General features: G+C 42.8%; 1 protein-coding gene and 1 long non-coding RNA gene across 2 annotated transcripts in view; both read right to left on the reverse strand.

Annotated features, from left to right (window-relative positions):
- Nucleotides 1-912, reverse strand: part of ARSJ (arylsulfatase family member J) — a 31,704-nt gene extending 30,792 nt beyond the window's left edge. The window contains exon 1 of the mRNA XM_083457365.1: nt 56-912. Within this exon, the coding sequence (XP_083313491.1) occupies nt 56-378 (323 nt within the window). The 5' untranslated portion in view covers nt 379-912. The remainder of the gene's footprint in view (nt 1-55) is intronic.
- The window catches only part of LOC310685472, a 68,155-nt gene extending 50,569 nt beyond the window's left edge, over nt 1-17,586 (reverse strand). The window contains exon 1 of the long non-coding RNA XR_014515305.1: nt 17,512-17,586. This is a non-coding gene — a long non-coding RNA (uncharacterized lncRNA). The remainder of the gene's footprint in view (nt 1-17,511) is intronic.
- Between the last annotated feature and the right edge of the window lie 4,273 nt (nt 17,587-21,859).

A 21,859-nucleotide genomic window follows, 5' to 3' on the forward strand; every position in this document is an offset into this window, starting at 1 on the left:
TGAAATTGACACCCACCCTAAACTCTAAAAAAAACCCCTCGCGCCAACGTCTTACCTTCCCGTGATGAATTGACTCCTGGACGGGGTGCACATGGGCTGGACGTAGTAGTTCTCCAGTTTCACCCCTTCCGCCGCCAACTTATCCAAGGTGGGCGTCCTGATCTCCGAGCCATGGTAGCCCACGTCCCTGAACCCCTGGTCGTCCGCCAGGATGAAGATGAGGTGTGGCGGAGAAGGGGCGGGCTCCGCTTCGGGTCCTTCTTCCAACTTGGCCGTCGCGCCCGCGCTCTCGGGGTCGCCAGCCGCGTCCCAAGCCAGATAGCCGTAGGTGAGCAGGCTGAGCACGGAGAAACCGGCCAGCAACCCCCCGGCTAGCATTTTCCCTCGGCAGAGCCGGGCCAAGAGCTGCACGCCCTCTCCCCGCCTCTCCCGGGGGGAGGCAAAGGGCCACGAAGAGGCAAGCCGTCAAGGGGTCCCTCCGCTGCAGCGGCGGCGGCAGGGCGAGCCCATGCTGACAGACGAGATCGAGCGCAGCGCCCTCTGAGGGGAGAGCGGCCGTCGGGGCAGCCTTAGGCGTCTCCAAGCATCCCCAGGTGGCGGCCGGGCAGCCTCCAGCCAGCGACCGCTGCCCGCTACTCCATCCTAACCCTAGAAGAGGCACGGCCCCCGTCTAGGCGAGCGGGCACAGGCGGCGCCAACGCTGCTGCCGGGAGGGAGGCGCGGGGCGCTCCATCTGCTGCGTCTCCCCGAAAAAGGCGCCCGCTTTCCTGGTGGGCGCGAAGGGGCGAGCCCACAGGACGCCGTCCTTCCCTCGCTGCAGGAGCGCCGGCGAGCAACTCTCGCTCCGCTCCCTTTCCCTCCTGCCGCCTCCCTCGCCCCCACCCATCCCAGGCGAGCAAAGCCAAACAAAACGCCGGCCCGCCTCAGCCCAGGCGCACGCGCGCGCGCCTCCCGCTGGAATTGACCGGCGAGGAAGGCGCTGGGCCAGCCCCGAGGGGAGGGCGAGCTGAATGGGCTCTCCCGGGTTCCCACAGCTGTCTTGCTTAGGAGAAGGGAGAGTTTAGCCCCAGGCTTCAGCCTTGGAGCCTACCAAGTAATAAAGGGTGCCTCTGAGAAAGTACAGAATGCACCCCGCCCTCTTGTCTCTGTCTTTCCTTCCAAGACGGATCTGAGGACTTTCAGGTCACAGGTGGACACTTCTGAGCAGGCCTGAAATAAATTCAGTACCGGAACTAGAAATAAAGTTCTGGAATCTGGCGTGATCCTGTAATAATGGGTGTGGCTTTCACAGAGTCCTTCCAGAAGTCGATAAAATCTTTATTTTATTCAGTCCTGAAAGTTTAAAGAATCCTGGAGTTTTTTTGCATATGGCCACCCTGAAGGCGAAAATAGATATATGTCGGAATGCCATATGCAGGCTGGAAGAATAGCTGCAAAACAATCATTTAAACCAGTGGGGATGGAACCACAAGACAGCGGGAGACTGTGTGTAGGAGAGCATATAAAACTGCAAAATAAAAGGAAGCCATATTTATTATGGGGTGTGCTAGTGGTGGAGGGAATAAGATGAGCTAGAGGAATCCAAAAAAATAAAATGCTAGCACATGGGAATGCATCTATCATAAACAACAAACACAATAAAGAAGGATTAAATTTACAGAAGTCCAAAACTTGGGGTATTCACTAAGCAGTGTACAGTCAGGTAAAACCGTTGTAATTGACCATAACATCAGCTGAAAGATAAAAGAAATTGCTAAGTGCTGGAAGTTTAATAACGAAGGAGACCATCTACTCTCAGCTAAGAGGGAGTTTCACAGAATTGGGCCCACAACACAGCTCCTGGTGGATGCCAGCTGTCCATCCAAGCCATAGAAACCACAAACAATGATTCCCATGCCTTCCAGACTTCAGTGATTGGGCAGAAATATAAGGAATCAAGTGGTCCTTAAGGTATTCAGGATAGGTGTTGTTAAGGGCCTTGTAGAGAACCTGACCTGGTAGCATGTGGGCAGCCAGTGCAAGCTTTTAAGTATCAGTTACCGTATTGGCCCGAATATAAGCCGCACCCACAAATAAGCCGCACTTTTAAATTCAAGGGGGGGGGGGGGGAGAGAAAAAAGACAATACCCAAATATAAGCTGCTCCCTTAAAACTGGTTTATAGGCTGAAACTCGCTGCGGTTGGTAGAATTGTAACTCCGAGCCAATTTAAGCCTTTGATCTTGCAAGCCTGCAAAAGTTACCGCACAATCGCAAATTGCTATTCAGTTGCTACAATTCTGCAGGCACTCACGCCCGTATGGCAAATATAGAAGAAAATCCTACAGGTTAATTGCACAACAGTCTCAAGCTCGCAAATTGACAATAAAACATTTTTTTCCCCGTTTCATTTTACCGTATGTCTGTTTCAGCAGCAATATCATAAAACCCAATTTTTGTAAGCCACTGAGCCTCTTGTGCTTGCCAATCAGAAGGTCAGTGGTTCAAATCCCCATGATGGGGTGAGCTCCCATTGTTCTGTCCCAGCTCCTGCCAACCTAGCAGTTCGAAAGCACACCAGTACAAGTACATAAATAGGTACAGCTGCAGTGGTTTCCATGCGCTCTGGTTTCCGTCACGATGTTCCATTGCGCCAGAAGCAGTTTCATCATGCTGGTCACATAACCCAGAAAGCTGTCTGTGGGGAAACGCCGGCTCCCTCAGCCTGAAAGTGAAATGAGCGCCACAACCCCCTAGTCGCCCTTGACTGGACTTAACCGTCCAAGGGTCCTTTACCTTTTTACCTGTGCTGTAAAGTACGCAGGCAATGTATTGGTTGGGTCACTTTGCATAGATCAGGGGTGGCCAGCTCTCAAGAGACTGCGATCTACTTTCAGAATTAAAAACTGGCAGTGACCTAAGCAGCTCAAAGTTGTTGAGCTTTTTTAGGGGGGAGGAAAGCCCCGTTTTGGGGGGTTTAAAGAAAAAGCTTGGGGGGGATCCGTTTTGGGGGGGTTAAAGGCAAGGGACAAAGGGGTAAAGTCACTCACAAAAAGGTTGCAATGGATCAAAACAGCAGCACATAGAAAGCTCCGTTTTCCCTTCCAGAGACCATACAGCAATGTAGGGCGGGGCGAGGGTGTGTGGCAGGAGTCAGTTTTAGCTACGCTAAGGAAAGGGAGCCAGAGATCGACCGCGATCTACTAAAACCTTGTGGGGATGTACCAGTAGATCACGACCGACCTGTTGGACATCCCTAGTGTAGATATTCAGTGCTCAAGAAAACCTTTGGTTTAAGACAGTGGTGGCCAAACTAGCTAACAGGACCAGTGGTCAGGGGAGATGGGAATTGTAGTCCCAAAACAGCTGGAGGGCCAAGTTTGGCCACCACTGGTTTAAGATCAGATTTAAGGTGATCTCATGTTGCCTCCCCAAGCCAAGGGAGTCATTCAGTTTGTTCATCACCATTCTTTCTTTGTGCTTCTGCTGTTCTCAGATGATTGTATGACCCTTTGACTCTATGGTTGCATAGCTCTACATCCAATGCATTATGCTGACATTCCAAATAACTGAATCACCACTGATGTCCCTTCCCCTTCTACATGTAAATATTCACATGATTTTACAAGCCCTTTAACACCTCTTGTCCATTGTTTTCAGAAATCACCCTTCCTTGATTTATGAGTAGGATGGGCGAATCTGTCAATTTTGGTTTCTCTTATTTCTCCTTTTTACAATCTCAAGTTCAGTTCTTCAAATTTCCACATCAGCTTGTGATTTTTTTTAAGTCCTCATGAAAATTCATCCATGATTTTCTCCTAATATACAATTTCCTATAAATTTGTGCCTAGTATACACATTTCTGTAAAGCAATAGTTCCTAATTTAATGCATTTTTGTATATCATTTTCACAAATATATGCATTTTTATGCACACTTTACCCTAGTATATGCATTTTTGTACAAATTATTTGGCTGGGAACCTGAATTGCAAAATTTGGGCAAATGCAAATTTTGAAGGATGGCTGTGTTTTGCTTCATCTATTTTTTTTGGGAAGCATGAATTAGGTAGCTTCACCTTTAAATGCGAATTGCATTATATTTCTTTCCCACCCCAACTTATGAAATATATACTTATTTCCAAGGGAAACATGTGTAGGATTGTGCTCCACATATGTCTGTAATTTTTAAAAAGCCCCCCCCCCCCGTTATTCTTAATTTAGTTGGCCATGCCCATGTTCCAAGCCATAGAGTTACAATTTATTTTATCTCCATAGCCATGCCCTTACAAACATGGTGTTATTTTTCTTTAGTTTACTTAGTACACATTGCTGGTGCCATGTCTCCTGACAGGCCATTTTAGCATCTCTTTGTAGAGGTTTCTTTCGTTGCAAAAATATTGTTTGCAGTATTTCAAATACCACCACAAAACCTGGAAAATATGAAAGCACAGGATCTATTTTCAACCACAGACTGGCTTGATTTGCTGCCTCCCATTCTGGTGCCACTAAAGAATATGCCTGGAAAATGTAACTTTAAAATATTAGCAACTTGGTTTCTTAGAAATGTATGCATACATCAATACTATTTCCTTGAGCTGAAGTGCTCTTCCATGTAATCAAATGGCCTTGATTGGACCTGATTGATCTTATACACCACATATTTTAAATCTCTTCACTGCAGTCTTTCCTTCTTAACTGATCATATAGAGGAGAGGTTAAGAGCATGAGTTATGAGATTGAAATCTCTGGTTGAAATCTGAGTTCAGCCATGTCTACTGTCTATCTCTAGGCAAGTCACTATCTCTCAGATTAAGCAGCCAGGCTCTCATATACAGATAATAATTAGCCTCCATCTTTCTGAAAGAGCTGCTGTAAGGATTACTGTAGTTTGTTGGAGCAAAAACAGCAGAGAACTGTGAAGTCTTGAAGACTTAAGTTTTATAGTGGCATAAGCTTTTATGTACTAGCAGTCTGATCATTTAGCAAAGGTGTGAGGAACTGGATCTGGTTGGTGGGCTGGATCCTTAGCTCCTCCACCCACAATGAGCCAATGGCCACTCACCTGACATCACAGTGAAGCCAGGCGACCCATTTTCACCCTTCTCAGTGCACTACACTTTGAAGCCCCAACAATCAGTGATTGTAGGGGCTTCAAAGCATATGCGCTGCTCTCCGTAAGCACCAGTTGATCCGTTAGTGCTTGCAAAGAGTTAATACTTTGAAGCCCTGATTGCAAAAAGCCAGGCAGGGCACTATGTGCAAACCTTTGCTGATCAGCTGATCACTGTGTGTGATGTGCGTGACTTGGCCAAAATGGCCTGGTAGGCCTAATTAAGCCTGTGGACTGGAGATTCTTCACTGCTGACTTAGGGAATATGCTACATAAATGCTATGCATGAGGGTGATAAAACAGCATCCAGAATCACTGCACACCGAAATAATGATAGGCTCATTATCATACTTCATTTTCTTTCTCAGTGGGTGAGTTGAGTAGAACTTTTGCTGGAGTTGTATTTATATTCTATTAGGAACTAACCTTTTCATTATTTTACAAAGGTGCTACTTCTCCAAAATGAATAAATCCACCCCATGCTGTGAAAGAAGAATCACAGTTCAGTGACAGAGCACAGGCTTTTTCTGCAGAAGGCCAGATTCAAACTCCAGCATCTTCAGGTGAAAAAGTATCAGGCAGCGGGTGATGTGAAACCTGAGGTCTGCCTGAGGCTTGTGAAAGCCACTGCTAATCGGAGCAGACAATACCTGGACCATAATCTGATGTGATCCAATGCTGTATGCCAGGGGTAGGCAATTTAAGGCCCGGGGGCCAGATGCGGCGCAATCGCCTTCTCAATCTGACCTGCGGACGGTCCAGGAACCAGCGTGTTTTCACATTAGTAGAATGTGTGCTTTTATTTTAAATGCATCTCTGGGTTATTTGTGGGGCATAGGAATTTGTTCATATTTTTTTTCAAAATATAGTCCGGCCCACCACATGGTCTGAGGGACGGTGGACCGGCCCACGGCTGAAAAAGGTTGCTGACACCTGCTCTATGCTCATCCTTTTAAGATAAATGATGCACTTTTATTTATTATCATATTTAAAAATGGTGTCTGCTAACCACGCATCAACAATATACTGCAAACATACCAAAGATTATTGGAGCTCCTTCCTTTAATTGATATAACCATATAAGCTTTACAAGGTTGTAAGAAGTCTTAGCTGCAGCAAATTTTAATAAAAGCTGCTAATTGTGTACCACAAACTATTCTTGGAAAGTGGGAAGCATGAGGTATGTGAAATTATATATCCACCAATAACACAGAAGAAGCTTTTAGTATGAATTCTTATTAGTATTTGTAGTTATTTTACAGGAAAATAAAAGAAACGCACACATGGGCAACTAGGGAAGTTTCCAAAGTATGCACATGTGCTTATTTGCTGGAATATTGGAGAGAGGGGAAAAAGCTGGAAAATGTATGTTGAACATCAGAAGAAAAACAAAACAGGAATTATTACTTTGGCAAATATTGCAGGAAGTATTCACAAACTAAAATGTATTCATTGTACTATGAACTAGGGTCAGTCAGAGGTGGGTGGGATTATTTACTAAGATCTATTTGGTTCTGGATCAACTTTTGAAAGATACAAAACTTTCGTTCATTAAAGACAGACTTTAATGAACAATATGACTGCCCCTATAAGATTCTCAATAAAAAGTTTTAGGCCAAGTAAATGTCATTTGGTAATTTTGAGTCTCCCGTTTACGGCTGTATCCACAAACACAGCTGTGCTCACATGATGCATGGGCATCCTTTCTTCCATTGATTGTGGCCTGAGTTTGTAACATAGCCCCTAAAACCACAATAAATCCTCAGATATGCTTGGGAGTTGAATATACGCAACCATGCAGAACTTAAGATTTTGACCACAACAGCAGTATAAAGAAGTATGTTAAGGGAATAAGTGGTAGAGGAGGAATAATTGCCTTCCCTCTGCTATTATTATGCATTGATTTTAGAACTAAGGTTTTTCTCCAGGGAGGATGTTGATGCTGTGTGCCAGGCGGATCAGAGGGTCATGATACATGAGTCAGTATAGCAGCTGGAGTTCTTGAATGCTGATAGATGAACATTAAGGTGAAATGACCTACATCTCAAACTGTTAGTGGAATGAATGCAGTAAGAGTTCCAACAATATTTTGTATCCTGTTTTTTTAATAAAAGAAACCCAACCCATACGTCACTCCTGAGATTCAGAGGAAGCACAGCTTATGATAACATGTTTCAATAAAGAGTTCATCCTTATTTTCTACTGGTGGCATTTTATCATTTGATTTAGTGATTATGGAAACACTGACACACAGGAGATCACACCTAGCATTCTTCCTGTCTTGCATTATCATAGTGGCTCCTTTAGTACTTCATAGCCTTGGAAACATTCCATGGAGGTCTTACAGCAACTTGGCTGCCATTTCTCATTATATATGATCAACCTGCTCTCAGTATTTTTTTTTTTAAAAAAACAGGTTTTTCACCGTGGCAATACCATAGCCTTGATATGAGAGAAATAAGTTAATATATATGTTTCAATAATAAAAAATGGAGCTATCACCTGCTAAAGAATGATTTATGAAATAAACCCAGCATGACACATAGATTTTATTAGCAGAGGTAAGAAAACTTTCCCTAAAAAAAAAACCTCTTGCTGAAAAAGTTCATAGAACTTACTACGTTTCCTGCTACATTAGTTGAGAGAAATTAAGTATTTAATACTTTTTATAAGAGCACAAGAGGCATATCAAGAAACCTAGCAGAACAGAGAAAATCAGTGGAATAACTTTGGAAATAAAATATTGACAGATCAAAACAAAGAGGTTGCTAATATGTTTGATGAGCAGAACTAAGGATTCCCTAAAAGACAAAAGGCCTTCCTTAAAACAGGGCTAGAGAACCTGTGGCCCTCATGCTGTTGGGTTCCAACTCTCATCAGCCCCAACATTAACCCTAGTCGGATGCTACTTTAAACAGTTAAGGCTTCCCCCAAGGAATTCTGGGAACTGTAGTTTAGGGGCACTGAGAGTTGTTAAAGGTACCCCTGCCTGTCCGGGCCAGTCGTGACCGACTCTAGGGTTGCGCGCTCATCTTGCTCAAGAGACCGGGAGCCGGCGCTGTCCGAAGACACTTCCGGGTCACGTGGCCAGCGTGACGAAGCTGCAGCTGGCAAGCCAGCACCAGCGCCACACACGGAAACACCGTTTACCTTCCCGCTATAAAGCGGTACCTATTTATCTACTTGCACTTTAGGGGTGCTTTTGAACTGCTAGGTGGGCAGGAGCTGGGACCGAACGGCGGGAGCTCACCCCGCTGCGGGGATTCGAACCGCTGACCTTACGATCAGCAAGTCCTAGGCACTGTGGTTTTACCCACAGCGCCACCCGCGTCCCAAGGAATTCTGGGAACTGTAGTTTAGGGGCACTGCGAGTTGTTAGGAGGCCCCTATTCCCCTCACAGAGGTACAGTTCCCAGAGTTCCCAATGAAATGGAATTGATTGTTAAACAACCTGGGAACTATGGTCTTCTAACAATTCACAGAACCCTTAAACTAGAGCTCCCAGAAGTATTCAGCACCTGAACATTGGCTACCCTCAATCTACTTCTCAGAGATGCTTGATCATGCAAGTGATGAGAACAGATAGAGGATGTCATCTATTCTGGATCACATATGTTGAGATGAATATGAAAATTTAATGAGTTAGATCAAAAATTCACATGGTAGAGTTGTCATTTCAAAACACAAATTTGAAACCATTTTTGAAAGGGAATTTGTATTAGTAGGAACTTAATAGCTCAAAACACTTTTTTGCATATCAGGTTGCCCTGCACAATATTTATTTCAGAGTACTGATGAAGTGCTTGACTGACATCTTCAGCTTTGATTTGTCAAACAACAGCTTTAGGAAAGTGGACTATTTTATAACTCAGGTGGACGTGTTCTAGGTTTGAAAGCTCTCAGCATGCAATTCATCAGACCGAGTTCCTCTGGGCTTTCAACTTCAGGTCACTCACCTTTCTTATTAAAACGAATAGGCATTATGCAGGAATAGCACTTAGTGAATCTTACTCAGGAATTAGAAAAGATTGAGCAATACTGGGGTCATTTCTCTCTGCTTCATTTTCTGCTAACCTTTTGTAATTGCCACACACCATTTCACTTTGATCTTACCTTACATGGAAATAGAAATTGGACCCAAGTACTTCAGTCCCATTTCCCAAGTGGATGCTAGGTTTTCTGCCAGACCATCATTGCAGGAAGCAGTGTATTACGAGTATGAATAAAAATCTGATGATTCATGGGAGTGACTTCATTCTTTTTGCTGTCATTGGTGAAGCCTGGTCATTAATTCATAGAAGAAATATTCATGAATTACCAGCTTCCACCAGTGAATTGCTCTGTGGTTTATGACATAACTCATACTATGTCTGTTATTTTGTTTAATATTATATTGCATTTTTCTTCAAACCTCTATGGAAGTTTATAGGCACAAGGCCAGATTTTGATGTAAGCATCAGTGAAGGGCGTAAATCTAGATGGACTTAATATAAGTCTTTTGGATTGTTGCCTCTATTTTACAACTCAAAAACTGAGTCAAAATGTAGATTTTCCTGCATTTAATTATGAATTTATGTTTATTTTGCTATTTAGGTGGTAATCCTGTTCCCAGCTTCCTTGGAGCTGGGGTCAAAGGATCAGGTGCAATTTGGTATGTGCTGATTTAGCACATAACCAATATTCAGGACATGACCATCTCATTTCATGCAGTACTTTTTTATTTTAAAAATGTGCAAAATTATTTAAAACAAAGGGTTGTGTCCAATTCTAGTCCTACTCAGAGTAGATCCATTGAAGCAAATATATATGACTAATTTAGGTCCATTGATTTCATTAACTCTGAGCAGAATTTAGTTCAAAATAACCCAAAGTACATATAACAGTACTTTGTACTTAAACACAAAAGAAAACAAAAACATGTAAACAGGTTTTTCTAGCAGCTCTGTGCTGGTCAAAACGTAATTGGAAATATTATCACATTACTTTTCAACTAACTGTTACATGCCACTCCAGTCCCTAAGCGGTGTGAAATTCCAGGGGTCTTGGCGCTTACCCAGGGTTTGGGTTTCCTTCCAAAATTAGGCATAGTGGAAACTATAGTGTCTTTATGGTATATGGTTTATTTACACATATATACAACCTGAGTCTACAGTGGAGAAAGGGTTCAGGGCATTCACATCTCAGGATGATTCTTGGTACAGATCTACATACAGGGGAATCAGCCATGCTGCTGGTCTCTTTGTTACAGCCTGTTCTAGCCAGCAGGCCAAGGGTTCTGCTGGTCCCCCTTCTCCCCTGTTTTCAAACCGCTTGCAGAATACCAAAAGTTCCTTCAGCATGTATCATCTAAGCTAAAACCCTGAACTTTTTCATTCTCTGCCCACTAACACACACAGCTGGAGGAGGAGCCCCTCCCCTCCCCTGTCTTACATAGGCTTAACCCTATTGATGACTTCCCTGATGAGTTGATGGATGACCATCATCAGCCTTTTTTACCCTTAATCTTATCTCCTGGGGATGCCCTGGTCTGAAAAAGCAAGGTTAGCCTGCATCTTTACACTGCTGACTCAAATGCCAGTCATCTCCTCTTAATTCTTAAAGCACTGATCAAACCCAGGAATCCAGAGGAAGTAAGGGCATCCACAACCCAGGGAAATCAGGGCAGTTACAAACCCGAAGCAAAACAAAAATTTAGGGGAAACATTTTGTCTTGAGAAAGGTATTAGAAACATGTAAAAGCTGCAGTGGCATGATCAGCTCTGCTTGTTTGAATTGAACTGTACTGCAAATTAAAGTTTATGAGGACCCTAAGAAGAAAAATCAAACTATGACGTTGGCTGGCTACATCTGCAGTAGGATGATTAAGAATTAATTAATGCTTCTCCCTCTCTTCAGCATGAAAGGTTTCCTGGAATGGCAAACAAGCTACTCAACCAATTAAAACCACATAATTATTATATTCATATAATGTGCATAATAATGTGTGTAATAATGCATAACATGCATATAATAAGCAATAATTGTTCTCATTTTAGTAGAACCAGTAAAAAATAACTCACTTTCACTGAGGTCAGAGAGCAAGACTAGAATAAGAAAAAATCCATGTGAATAAACTCATATCTGCCAATCGTCCCGCTTTGAGGGGGACATCTTGAATGCCTTTTAGTCCGGTACAATGGGACATTCCAGGATCCAATCAGAAGCCTGGAATGGCTCCTGTAATTCCAGGATGTCCTGCTTAAATTGGGACTGTTGAGCAGTATGCAAAACACCCTTCCTTTACCAGCTACCTAGGAACTGAGCAGGGGGAGCGTGTGAATGTCTGTGAGGAAAAAGAAAAGACTGCTGGCTTCAGCCTCAAGCAGGGATTGAGAGCAGTGAAGAAGCCCTACTCTGCCTTCAGCTTAGCCTTTGCTGCCTGCTCTTTCGCTCTGTGACTGAGACTGGAATATATGGAATAATATCTAAAATAGTGCTGTTTTACTGCTGTTAAAGATGAACATATTTTTAGGAGGTGTTAAATATTACAAACACCATCGAAAGCCATCTGTACCATACCAAGTCGGAACTTCATGCCATATGTGGAAACTTTATATGCCACCATTTCCAGAATCGCATGTTCATTGTGTGTTTCTACTACAGTATTTGCACTCTCAGCAATAAAAACACAGATGAATTTTCAGAAATCCACAGCACAAGCCATAAAAGCTCCTCACAGCAACAAATCCCTTGTTTGCTTTTACCAAAGGCTTTGCAAAGGAGAACCAAAATCCAGTTTCACATTTCAAACCACCCAGCCAATTTCATGCTCTCAGGTCCAAACTAGATGAGGCCATGACTATCTTGTTGGGTTAATAGCATGCCTGCCTGTGGAAGACTGCTAGGGAGTGCCCTACTGCCCCACATTGTGGAGTATCACTGGGCAGCAACACTACAGCCAGGCAACACATGCCACTTATCTTCATTGCAGCAGGGTCTGAGAAGACAGAGAAGGAACAGTTGATGACAGTGAGGTCTCAGTTCCTTACAAGTGAAGTAGAAAGGAAGGGAAGGTGTAGAGATGGCTTGATTTGAGTTCCAGCTAAGCCAAAGCCTAGCAGGAAGAAGATGCTGGGAAGGAGCTCAGGGGGTAACAGGTTAGAAGTGTGGTCTCACGCTACCCCCCACCACTGCCCCAACTAGGAACTTCCTGATTCAGCAGAGAGAAAGAGTGCGAAGGAACACCCTTTGTGAATTGAACAACCCAGTGGTTATGGCTATTTGTGTGAAGGAAGAGAACGGTCAGGGTCATGGGCACACGGCCTTTGACATACTCCTACCCATGGAAGCCCAACACTGTCTTGTGCATGCAGACAGTGAGGGGTGCAGGATCCGATTTCAGCATTAAAAGGGGCCTGCAAGTGAGGAACAGCTGAATACTTCTAAATCACTTTCATGCAGTCATTTTCAGTTTAGAACAGAGTTGTTCAAGCTTGTGTCCCCAGATGCTGTTGGACTGTAACTCCCATCATCAGCTGCCATTTTAATCCATGGTTATGGATGATGGGCATTGTAGTCCAACAACATCAAGTGACCCAAGATTGAAGAAGGCTAGTTTACTGTACAATGCTTACCTCTAAAAATGTGAGTATTGGCTTAATGTCAAAATCTCTTTGCTATTTGCTGAGATATACAGTCAGCTGTGTGGAAGGTGGATCTCTGTGACCCTGTTTCAGTTAGTGACTGGAATAAGTGGAGAATGTGCACCGCTTCAGCGAATAGAGAAGAGTCAGCTTTTTAAAATGCAGATGGGTGGTATTTAATGCCCGCAGGACTACATCATATGAATAGAGGAGTGTGTCTGCTTTGTTGCTAGGGTGGAAGACTGACAGAACTTAGCAAGCAACTTGACTGCTTCAATTGACAGAACTGGCACTTTTACAGGTGCCACATAATACCCGTTCCACATTTGTAAGAACTCGATTGTTTAGTGTGGCAGCACCAACACTTTGAAACTCCCTGCATATTGAGATCAAGCAGACACCTTCACTCTTTTCGGCACCTGCCAAAAACATTCCTGTTTAGACAAGCCTACCCAGATGCAACAAAATAAATAAATAAGATGGGGGTGAGGGTGGAGAGAAGCAAATTACTGAACCTGATCCCAGATTAGCACTGTTAATGTTATTGGCTGACAAGTATAACATTCTTTGAAAAGATCTGATAATCTTCTTGACAGCCACAGCTCAATTAGCATAGCATAACCATGGCTCTTTAGAGAGCTAATATAACCATGGGTGGAATGTGGCCTTATTGGAAAAATTCACTTGTGAATCAAAAGTTGTTGATGAAACATGGTAATTCTGTACACCATTGTATCCCTTTATCTCCCATGTGAAATGATCTCTCTCTAGGAACCAGCTGCTGCAACCTCAGGTGTCCTTTTACACAGAATAAAAAGCTTTTGGAAATTGTAAATATGAAAATTCTTTGTGTGATATATTATTTGCACCCAGTAATCTCTCCATTAAAAATTGTAGCACCAATAAAACCTTAATAAAGAAATAGTACAAAAAGCAACTTTTTGAATGTTTTGTGTTAGAAAAAGACACTTAATCAAAAATCAAGCATCTGCCTGGCTTGATCAAAAATATTCCCAGGATCTATCTGGAATTAAGTGCAACAACATTTCAAGCTGTGTGCCAACAAGAAGAGAGTTCATTAATTTAAAAACACTAATACTTATATTTTACCTGTGATGATTATAGTAACATGAACTAAATTCAGTCCTGCAAATCAGTCAAAAGCATTAGTAGAGAGTCTGCATCTGCAGATCCCATAAGAAAGGGATGAGAGAGGCAATAAAATGTATTTATTATCATGGCTTATGTTAAATTAAAATTGATGACTACAGGGAAGGGAATTTAGTGTGGGAATTTGGGATACCTTCTTTTCATCTCCTAGTAAACCTACTGATTTGCTTCCTGGTACCTTAATTTCTTTATATCCATGCATGGCAGGTTTCTGCTTTAGTACAGCATTCTTTATATGTGCTCCCTGTTCAGTATCTTATTCCAAAACTATATAATCAGGGAGCTTAAAGATCTCTTCTGCAAGACACTTGAGCTCCTTTGCTTTCCATTACACTGGTTTAGACTCACAAATGATAATGGGAAACTGGTTTAGCTCCCCCCAAATAAATTGAATACCCTCGTTCAAGTAATGGCACCGTTGACTTTTGACAGCAGTCAAAATAAAGGCTCCCACTGGGTCTGATGAGTGAAGTGCTTCCAAGAAAAGACTGGTACTACTTCTCTGCAACAATTTAACTATTGAGAGTTATTTCCAGAAATACTGAAGTAGGGATGGACAATTGCTCATTTTTTATACTCATTTTAAACTCAGTTTGCTACATTGCAGCATCGCTTTGTGATTTGCTTTTTAATAGTCCATGAAAGCTCATTAGTGTTTGAAATATACAATCTAAAGTTAGGCTGGAACGGTGAAGTGGCCAAGTTTGCCAATGATACTAAATTGTTCAGAGTTGTTAAAACAAAAAGAGATTGTGAAGAGCTCCAGAAGGATCTCTCCAAACTGAGTAAAAGGGCAGTAAAATGGCAAATGCAGTTCAATGTAAACAAGTGTAAGGCGAGGCATGTTGGGCCAATAAACACATGTTAATTTCACATATACACTCATGGAGTCTGAATTGGAGGTGACTGACCAGGAATGAGACCTTGGGGTCATAGTAGATAGCTCAATGAAGGTATTGACCCAGTATGTGGCAGTCATGAAAAAGGAAAACTCCATGCTAGGGCTCATTAGGAAAGGAATTTAAAACAAAACTGCCAATATCATAATGCTATTATGCAAATATATGGTGCAACCACATTTGGAATACTGCGCACAATTGTGGTTGCCTCACCTCTAAAGTTAGAAAAGGTTCAGATAAGGGTACTGTAGTGCTTTTTTTCTGGGGGGGGGGGGACGCAAGGCGATGCATACCCCTAAACATTTTGTGAATCTAAGTTTGGCCTCCTTGAGGGGCAGTATTTCAATATTAGGAAAATGAGAGTACCCCTAAACATTTTTAAAGAAAAAAAAGCACTGGATAAGGGCAACCAGAAACATAGAATTGTAGAGTTGGAAGAGACACTGGTGATCATCTAGTCCAATTGCAAAAGCACCAATTCCATCAATAATAAAATCCGCTGGAGGCAATATTGGAACGCTAACAGTGCAGTGAATATAATGGACAGGGAGAGGGGGCACATTAAAAGCCTTTTTTTTTTTTTTTGAAAGATCAAACAGGAATATGTAAAGCTTCCGTGATTAGCAAAAGGTGAGAAAGAGATTCCAGTTTAGATTCCTCACATAAATAGAGAGTGGGAAGCAAGACAGGGAATGAGCCATCCAGTGTACTGGAAGAACAGAAATAAAACTAATTAGCTGCTGATTACTGGTTTGTGAGAACTAATTACACAGAGGCAGGCTTCCCTGTCTTATCTGTATGCACATGTTGTTCTGTTTACTGAAGGAATATTAATTATACCAGCCAGCACAATTTCCTTCATTAAGAGGAGAGTACATCCCTTTTAACTGTAGTGGCGGTCAGCGAAGAGAAACTAAGGCTTGTACGCAAATAATGATAACTGTGGAAGCAATTTTGGTAAGGCTCACCCCGGTTAGCCCTCTCGCTGTTTTGAAGGCCCACCAGCCCCACACTAGCAGCAGGGTTACTGATGAAATGCAAGATTGCTAATAGTAAAAATAGGCAAGAAAAATTAAATGGATAGGGAAGAGCTTTGCGCATTACAGTATAAATCTCTACTGATTTCAGTTTATCTTGGACTATTTTGGATTGTAACCTTGGCTTTTAATTAAAAAAAAAATTCTGCATGTTACTAAGAAGAAAGAAAATTCAGTGAATTTGAGTTGGTGTACAAACATGATTAAAATGGAGAGGTTAGCAGACCATGCAAAATATGATACAAGAAGAATTAAATTTGGGGGTTGTGGGGTACAAAGGTCTTTTGCCACGAAGTAGTGAACTTTGACCCAGTGGAATTTACTAAAAGATGGATCAGCATATAAAATAAACAAGCCTATTGTGTAAAAGAAAAAGTTTGTATTTTTGCCAGCACTTATCTCATTCCTAGCTCTTATTCAACTGTCCAGAGAGCTATTTAAAATCAACCGGGGTTGAAAAGTAATCATGCCCCACCCTCTCCTGCAAAGTGGCTCATAATGTGAATGGGAATGGGAGTGGAGGTGTGCAAGATAGAACATTTCACAGGAAGACGATTGTGAACAGAATACAGTTTGCCATTGAGCTCAAAATGCAAGACAGATGTACTGAACACGGCAGTGGCTATGCTTTCTAAAACAAATCGGAGTGTTCTTTTCTTAAGTAACCAAAGGTTAAAAGCAGCCTTGCAAAGAAAATAATAAAAAAGAAATCAAAACTTGGAGGTGGAAGGAAGGTCACCAACTTTATAGGCAAGCTCTTATTTATTTATTTACCCACTTATTTATTTATTTGTTTTCTGGGCAGCTCACAAAGGATGCAAATGACAGTTTGTTGTTACCCATCTGGAATCCTCAGAACAAGGCGGACTAAGCATCAAAATAAATGAATAACAGAGCTGACACTGTGCCTCAGATTTAGGCTGCAAGCAAATACAGTTGTCTCACATAGATATGAAATTTGTATGCAGCTATATGCTCCAAAGGTTTAGGCTTTTTTTTTTTTTTAAAAAAAGAGGGACATATGCCATAAATTATTCCAAGAATGAAATACGACCACTGGGTCTCTGTTCAAGGTGGCGATAACCAACTACCTCAGCTGTGTAAGTACCAGTAGTAAGTCAGAGATGTCTTGGGGCCTCTTATAGCAGCGCATAGTTTCAAGACAATACATGTACAGTAACATGTTTCTTTACTTGCTTTCATTCCACCTCCCTTCTCCACCTTGCCTACACCCCTATCAGTGTTTGCCAAGTGGTGGATTATTATTTTTTATGCAATATTTCATAAATTATATGAGGCAGCAGCTTGCTGACATAGTTGTGGTTGAAATGAAATTCCAATACACCGGGGTGGGAGGTGGGGGAGGTACAGAATGTGACAACAGAATCGCTTGGTTTACAGGTACATGCAGACAGCACTCCTTAAAGAGGATCTTGTATCAGCGATACCTAGCCTCTCCAGCTTTCGATTTTAAAAAATCCGGCCCCTGGGTGAGGCTGGAGAGTGGAGCTGAGTGAGAACAGAGCTAATTTAATACATGCAACTCCCCATTTACATGTGTTCAAGGCATGGGTGACTGCACTCGCCTGCATCGCCGCAAACCCAGCAGTGGCAAGAAAAGGGGGAAAATAGAACGGAAACAGCAAAAATGGCAAGAAAACAGCGTCTAGCAATCCAGGAGCCCTTGCACTGACCTTTGAGGCCTGTGGAAAGTTGGAGTTTGAGCACGGAGTTTTGGAGGGAGCGACTGTGGTGCAGGTTTTTCCAATAGTGTTCCCAATATATGCGATTTCACTTAAAAAACGCGGTGCCTCAGAACGTAACCCCCACATAAATGGGGGTTGCCTGAGTTTCCTGTTTGTTCCCTTCTTGATGCTGGCTAAGCAGATACAATGAACTGAGTCTTTATTAGCATTCTAGCAAAGAGTTAAAGAGTGCGGTTTGGAAGTGGGCAAAATAGAATTTCCACACTGCCACTCCCAAGTTATCACTTTGCTCTGTCAGCTTCTACAGCCTATACAGTGGTACCTCAGGTTAAGTACTTAATTCGTTCCGGAGGTCCGTACTTAACCTGAAACTGTTCTTAACCTGAAGCACCACTTTAGCTAATGGGGCCTCCTGCTGCCGCCGCACCTCTAGAGCACGATTTCTGTTCTCATTCTGAAGCAAAGTTCTTAACCTGAAGCACTATTTCTGAGTTAGCGGAGTCTGTAACCTGAAGCATATGTAACCTGAAGAGTATGTAACCCGAGGTACCACTGTACATTGGTAAGCAGGGCTCATTCCATCGTGTGCTGGAAGACCAGCTCCATCAGGTCTCTTCTCCTTCAGCTCTCACCTGGAAGCAGCCACTCCATTGGGGTGTCTCAATGGGGGAAATGAGAAGCAGGGCTCATTCCACCAGCTTTGCCAAAACACCACCCACCAGACCCTTCCGGCCCCTGAGCTGCTTCTATGCCAGCTGGTCATTATAAGAACTACTAATTAAGAATTGGCACCAGAGTTTGATTTCCCCCCTATCCCCTTGTGTGTTGCGTGAAGCAGCCTGTAGGCAGGGATGATCTTGTTTTAACTGAAGGCGCATCCAGACTTGCACTTGTTCCGTGCCTAGAAAGCATGGGTCTGAACGCTTGTGCCCTTTCCCCACCCCTTTCCCTGGGGAAATCTGCTCTTTGGTGATAAAGCAGAGCAAACACCAATCTGGAGAAAACCCAACTGGCGTTTCCTCTCATTCAACGATAAAGATTGGGTTTCCCTGGAGGAAAGTGGCAGAGCAAAGGGAAGTGTGGATGAGCCCTGACTGTATGTAAACCACTCTGGGAGACATTGGACTTGAAGTACTTCTTAAATAAAATCCATTATTTTGGCTGCAACTTTTTCTTTTCTCTAGCAGTAATTTTGATGACATGTACTCCCTCCTTGGGGACGCGGGTGGCGCTGTGGGTTAAACCACAGAGCCTAGGACTTGCCGATCAGAAGGTCGGCAGTTCGAATCCCCGCAACGGGGTGAGCTCCCGTTGCTTGGTCCCTGCTCCTGCCAACCTAGCAGTTCAAAAGCACGTCAAAGTGCAAGTAGATAAATAGGTACCGCTCCAGCGGGAAGGTAAACAGCGTTTCCGTGCGCTGCTCTGGTTCACCAGAAGCAGCTTAGTCATGCTGGCCACATGACCCGGAAGCTGTACGCTGGCTCCCTCGGCCAATAAAGCGAGATGAGCGCCGCAACCCCAGAGTCATTCACGACTGGACCTAATGGTCAGGAGTCCCTTTACCTTTACCTTTAGTCTCTCCTTGCACACTGAGGCCCCTGCTGGCTTTATCTGCTCAGGACTATTCCCTCAAAAGGTGCCCAGCAAGCATTTTTAAAGGGTTGTGCCATGCTGTCACTCTGGTCCTGCTCGAGAGGGCAGATTTTCTCCCCTTGTAATCTTATATTGAAGATACAGAGGGCAGAGCATCTCTGACTGAATTTCAGACATGCACAAACCTTTTTTCATGCCAGATAAATAATTTTGGGATTAATCAATTGAGGTCTGTTGCCCCCCCCCCCCACACCCATAACATGCTTTAATTCTTATCAATACCCTATTAAATACTCTCCCACCACCAACGCAAACAAATTTGGCACTACAGAATAGTTATTTTTGTACAATCTGATTCCCCTAGGAGGGGTTTGGATAGACACGGTCACGCAATAAAATCACACAGTCTTCCCAGGCGGGCTAGTATTTCCTTCAGTATGGATAGGCAGTAATTGAAATGAAAACCTCATGTAGCCTCCTTTCCCCATTTGGGATGAATTACCCACGTAGATACTTCACTGCCAACTCTGTGTTACTGACAGTGTCATTAAGCTCAGTGCCACCAGGGACAAATCCTTTTACACCCTGAACAGTGATACTTTTATGCTGCAAAATGCATTTTCTGGTATTCCTAACACTGCGTGTTGTGTTGGGGCGTGGGCACCTATCCTGTGCAGGGTAAGCAGGGGGTATTAGGCAAAATTTTCAAAGCTTTCATTGTTAGAAACGAGCTCCTGTTTACACAGGCAATAGTTTCATTTTCTTTTGCTAGGACTCACAGCTTAGAAGAAAGACCTCTTACTCTTTTGCCTGCATTACCTTTGCAGTCTGTACATTTGAATTCTGCCATCAATTAAGGATGAGTCAAAATATTGCACATATATGTGCTTATGACAAGACTGTGACAACTTTACATAGCTGTTCCCATGAAGCTTCAAGAAAAGTAATTTGCACTGCATTCTACAAATAACTTATACTTGAGTAATCCTGGAATATTGCCTTAAGACTTCAAGACTTCTATTGCAGAACAACAATATGAGTTCTATAGTTTAACTAAGGGCTCAAACACACTTACCTTTTCTCTGCTCTTTCCAGACACAGTCTGCACTTTAAAACTTTGTGTCCAAGCTTCCTTTTTCTTTTGCTCTGGAGCTTTCTCTGTGAAAACCCACTCTTTAGTGCTCAGTTGCAGCAAATGGCAATCCGCTTAAAGCCTGAATTAGTATTTGCTGTGATTGAACATTAAAGAGCAGGTTTACACAGGGAAAGTTATGAGGGGAAAAACAATGACTCTCAGGCATGGAGTTTTTCAGCACTGACCTATGCCTGGAAAGAGCTGGGCTAAATGTAAGTATGGAAAAGCCCTATGTGTTGTGTGAAAAAGTGCTTTCCTTTATCTGCCAGAATCCTACAACATTCAGCTTCATCCAAGAGTTGTAGTGTTACAAGGGAGAAAAAATGCTTCTCTATCGACTTTTTCCATGCATAATGTTATAAACGTCTATCATGTCACCTCTTACTGTCCAGTTCTCAAAACTGAAAAGGCTGCAGCCTTTTTTCATACATGAGTTGCTCCACCCATTGATAATTTTGGTTGCCCTTTACTGAACCTTTTGCAACTCTACAATATTTATTTATTATTTTTTTTTGAGATGAGGTGACCAGAACACAGTATTTCAAATCCAAACATCTCTCACATGCTTGTTTTTAATGACACACAGAGTCATACTGGCAGACGAAGGATATTAGCGGCTTCACCTTCCTGCATATTACAAATTATTCTGTATTTTTGTAATGGCATTTTACATTCCATTGTATCTTTACATATTACAGTGGTACCTCAGGTTAAGTACTTAATTCGTTCCGGAGGTCCGTTCTTAACCTGAAACTGTTCTTAATCTGAAGCACCACTTTAGCTAATGGGGCCTCCTGCTGCTGCTGCGCCGCCGGAGCACGATTTCTGTTCTCATCCTGAAGCAAAGTTCTTAACCTGAAGCACTATTTCTGGGTTAGTGGAGTCTGTAACCTGAAGCGTATGTAACCAGAGGTACCACTGTACTGTGTATTGCACTGGTATTTTATATGAGTGGGCACTATATAAATATTTGTATTGAAAGAAACACAAACCAAAGCTGTTAGCGGAAGATGTGAATTGTGCCTTGCATGTTGGAAGACCCAAGCTAAATGCTTTAGTTGGAGCAGAGTTGGGGAGTCTGGAATCTTAACATCTCGACCAAGGAACAGGCCAGATCTTGCAAGTTTCTTACGGCATTTTACCTGTTGAAGCAGTTTCCGCAAAGTATGAAGTGGCAGAGCTCAGGAGCAAAAGTCCTGTTAGATTCAGTCATGGCCAGAAGTAATTCCAGTGAGGTAGTTTACAAGGTTGAAAGAATGTTGCCCAACGGCCAGAACAATGGCAAAGTTCCCTTAGCTGGTAGGTGCTACAGATATGTCAGATAACATTTACGTGAGATTGCTGGTGAATATAAATAGCCGCTGAGATTTAGGCCACTGAAAGGAAGCAGCAGCCCTGTATGCTGTAACTTACTGTCTGTCCGAGCGACCACAAACATCCTGTAAGCCTCTCATAAAATTCGGCTACTTCAGAAATTACTACTGTTGGCATTGCTTACTGAATAACCCTTTTCAGTAGGCTGCATTCTTTTCAAAAACTAAAACCTTCAGAATTTCTTCTGGAGCACACCCACTGACTCCCACAGGGCATTTACATAAAAAGGAGTTG

The sequence above is a fragment of the Podarcis tiliguerta genome (genome assembly GCF_965153285.1).
Source record: "Podarcis tiliguerta genome assembly, chromosome: 9".
Lineage (NCBI taxonomy): Eukaryota > Metazoa > Chordata > Lepidosauria > Squamata > Lacertidae > Podarcis > Podarcis tiliguerta.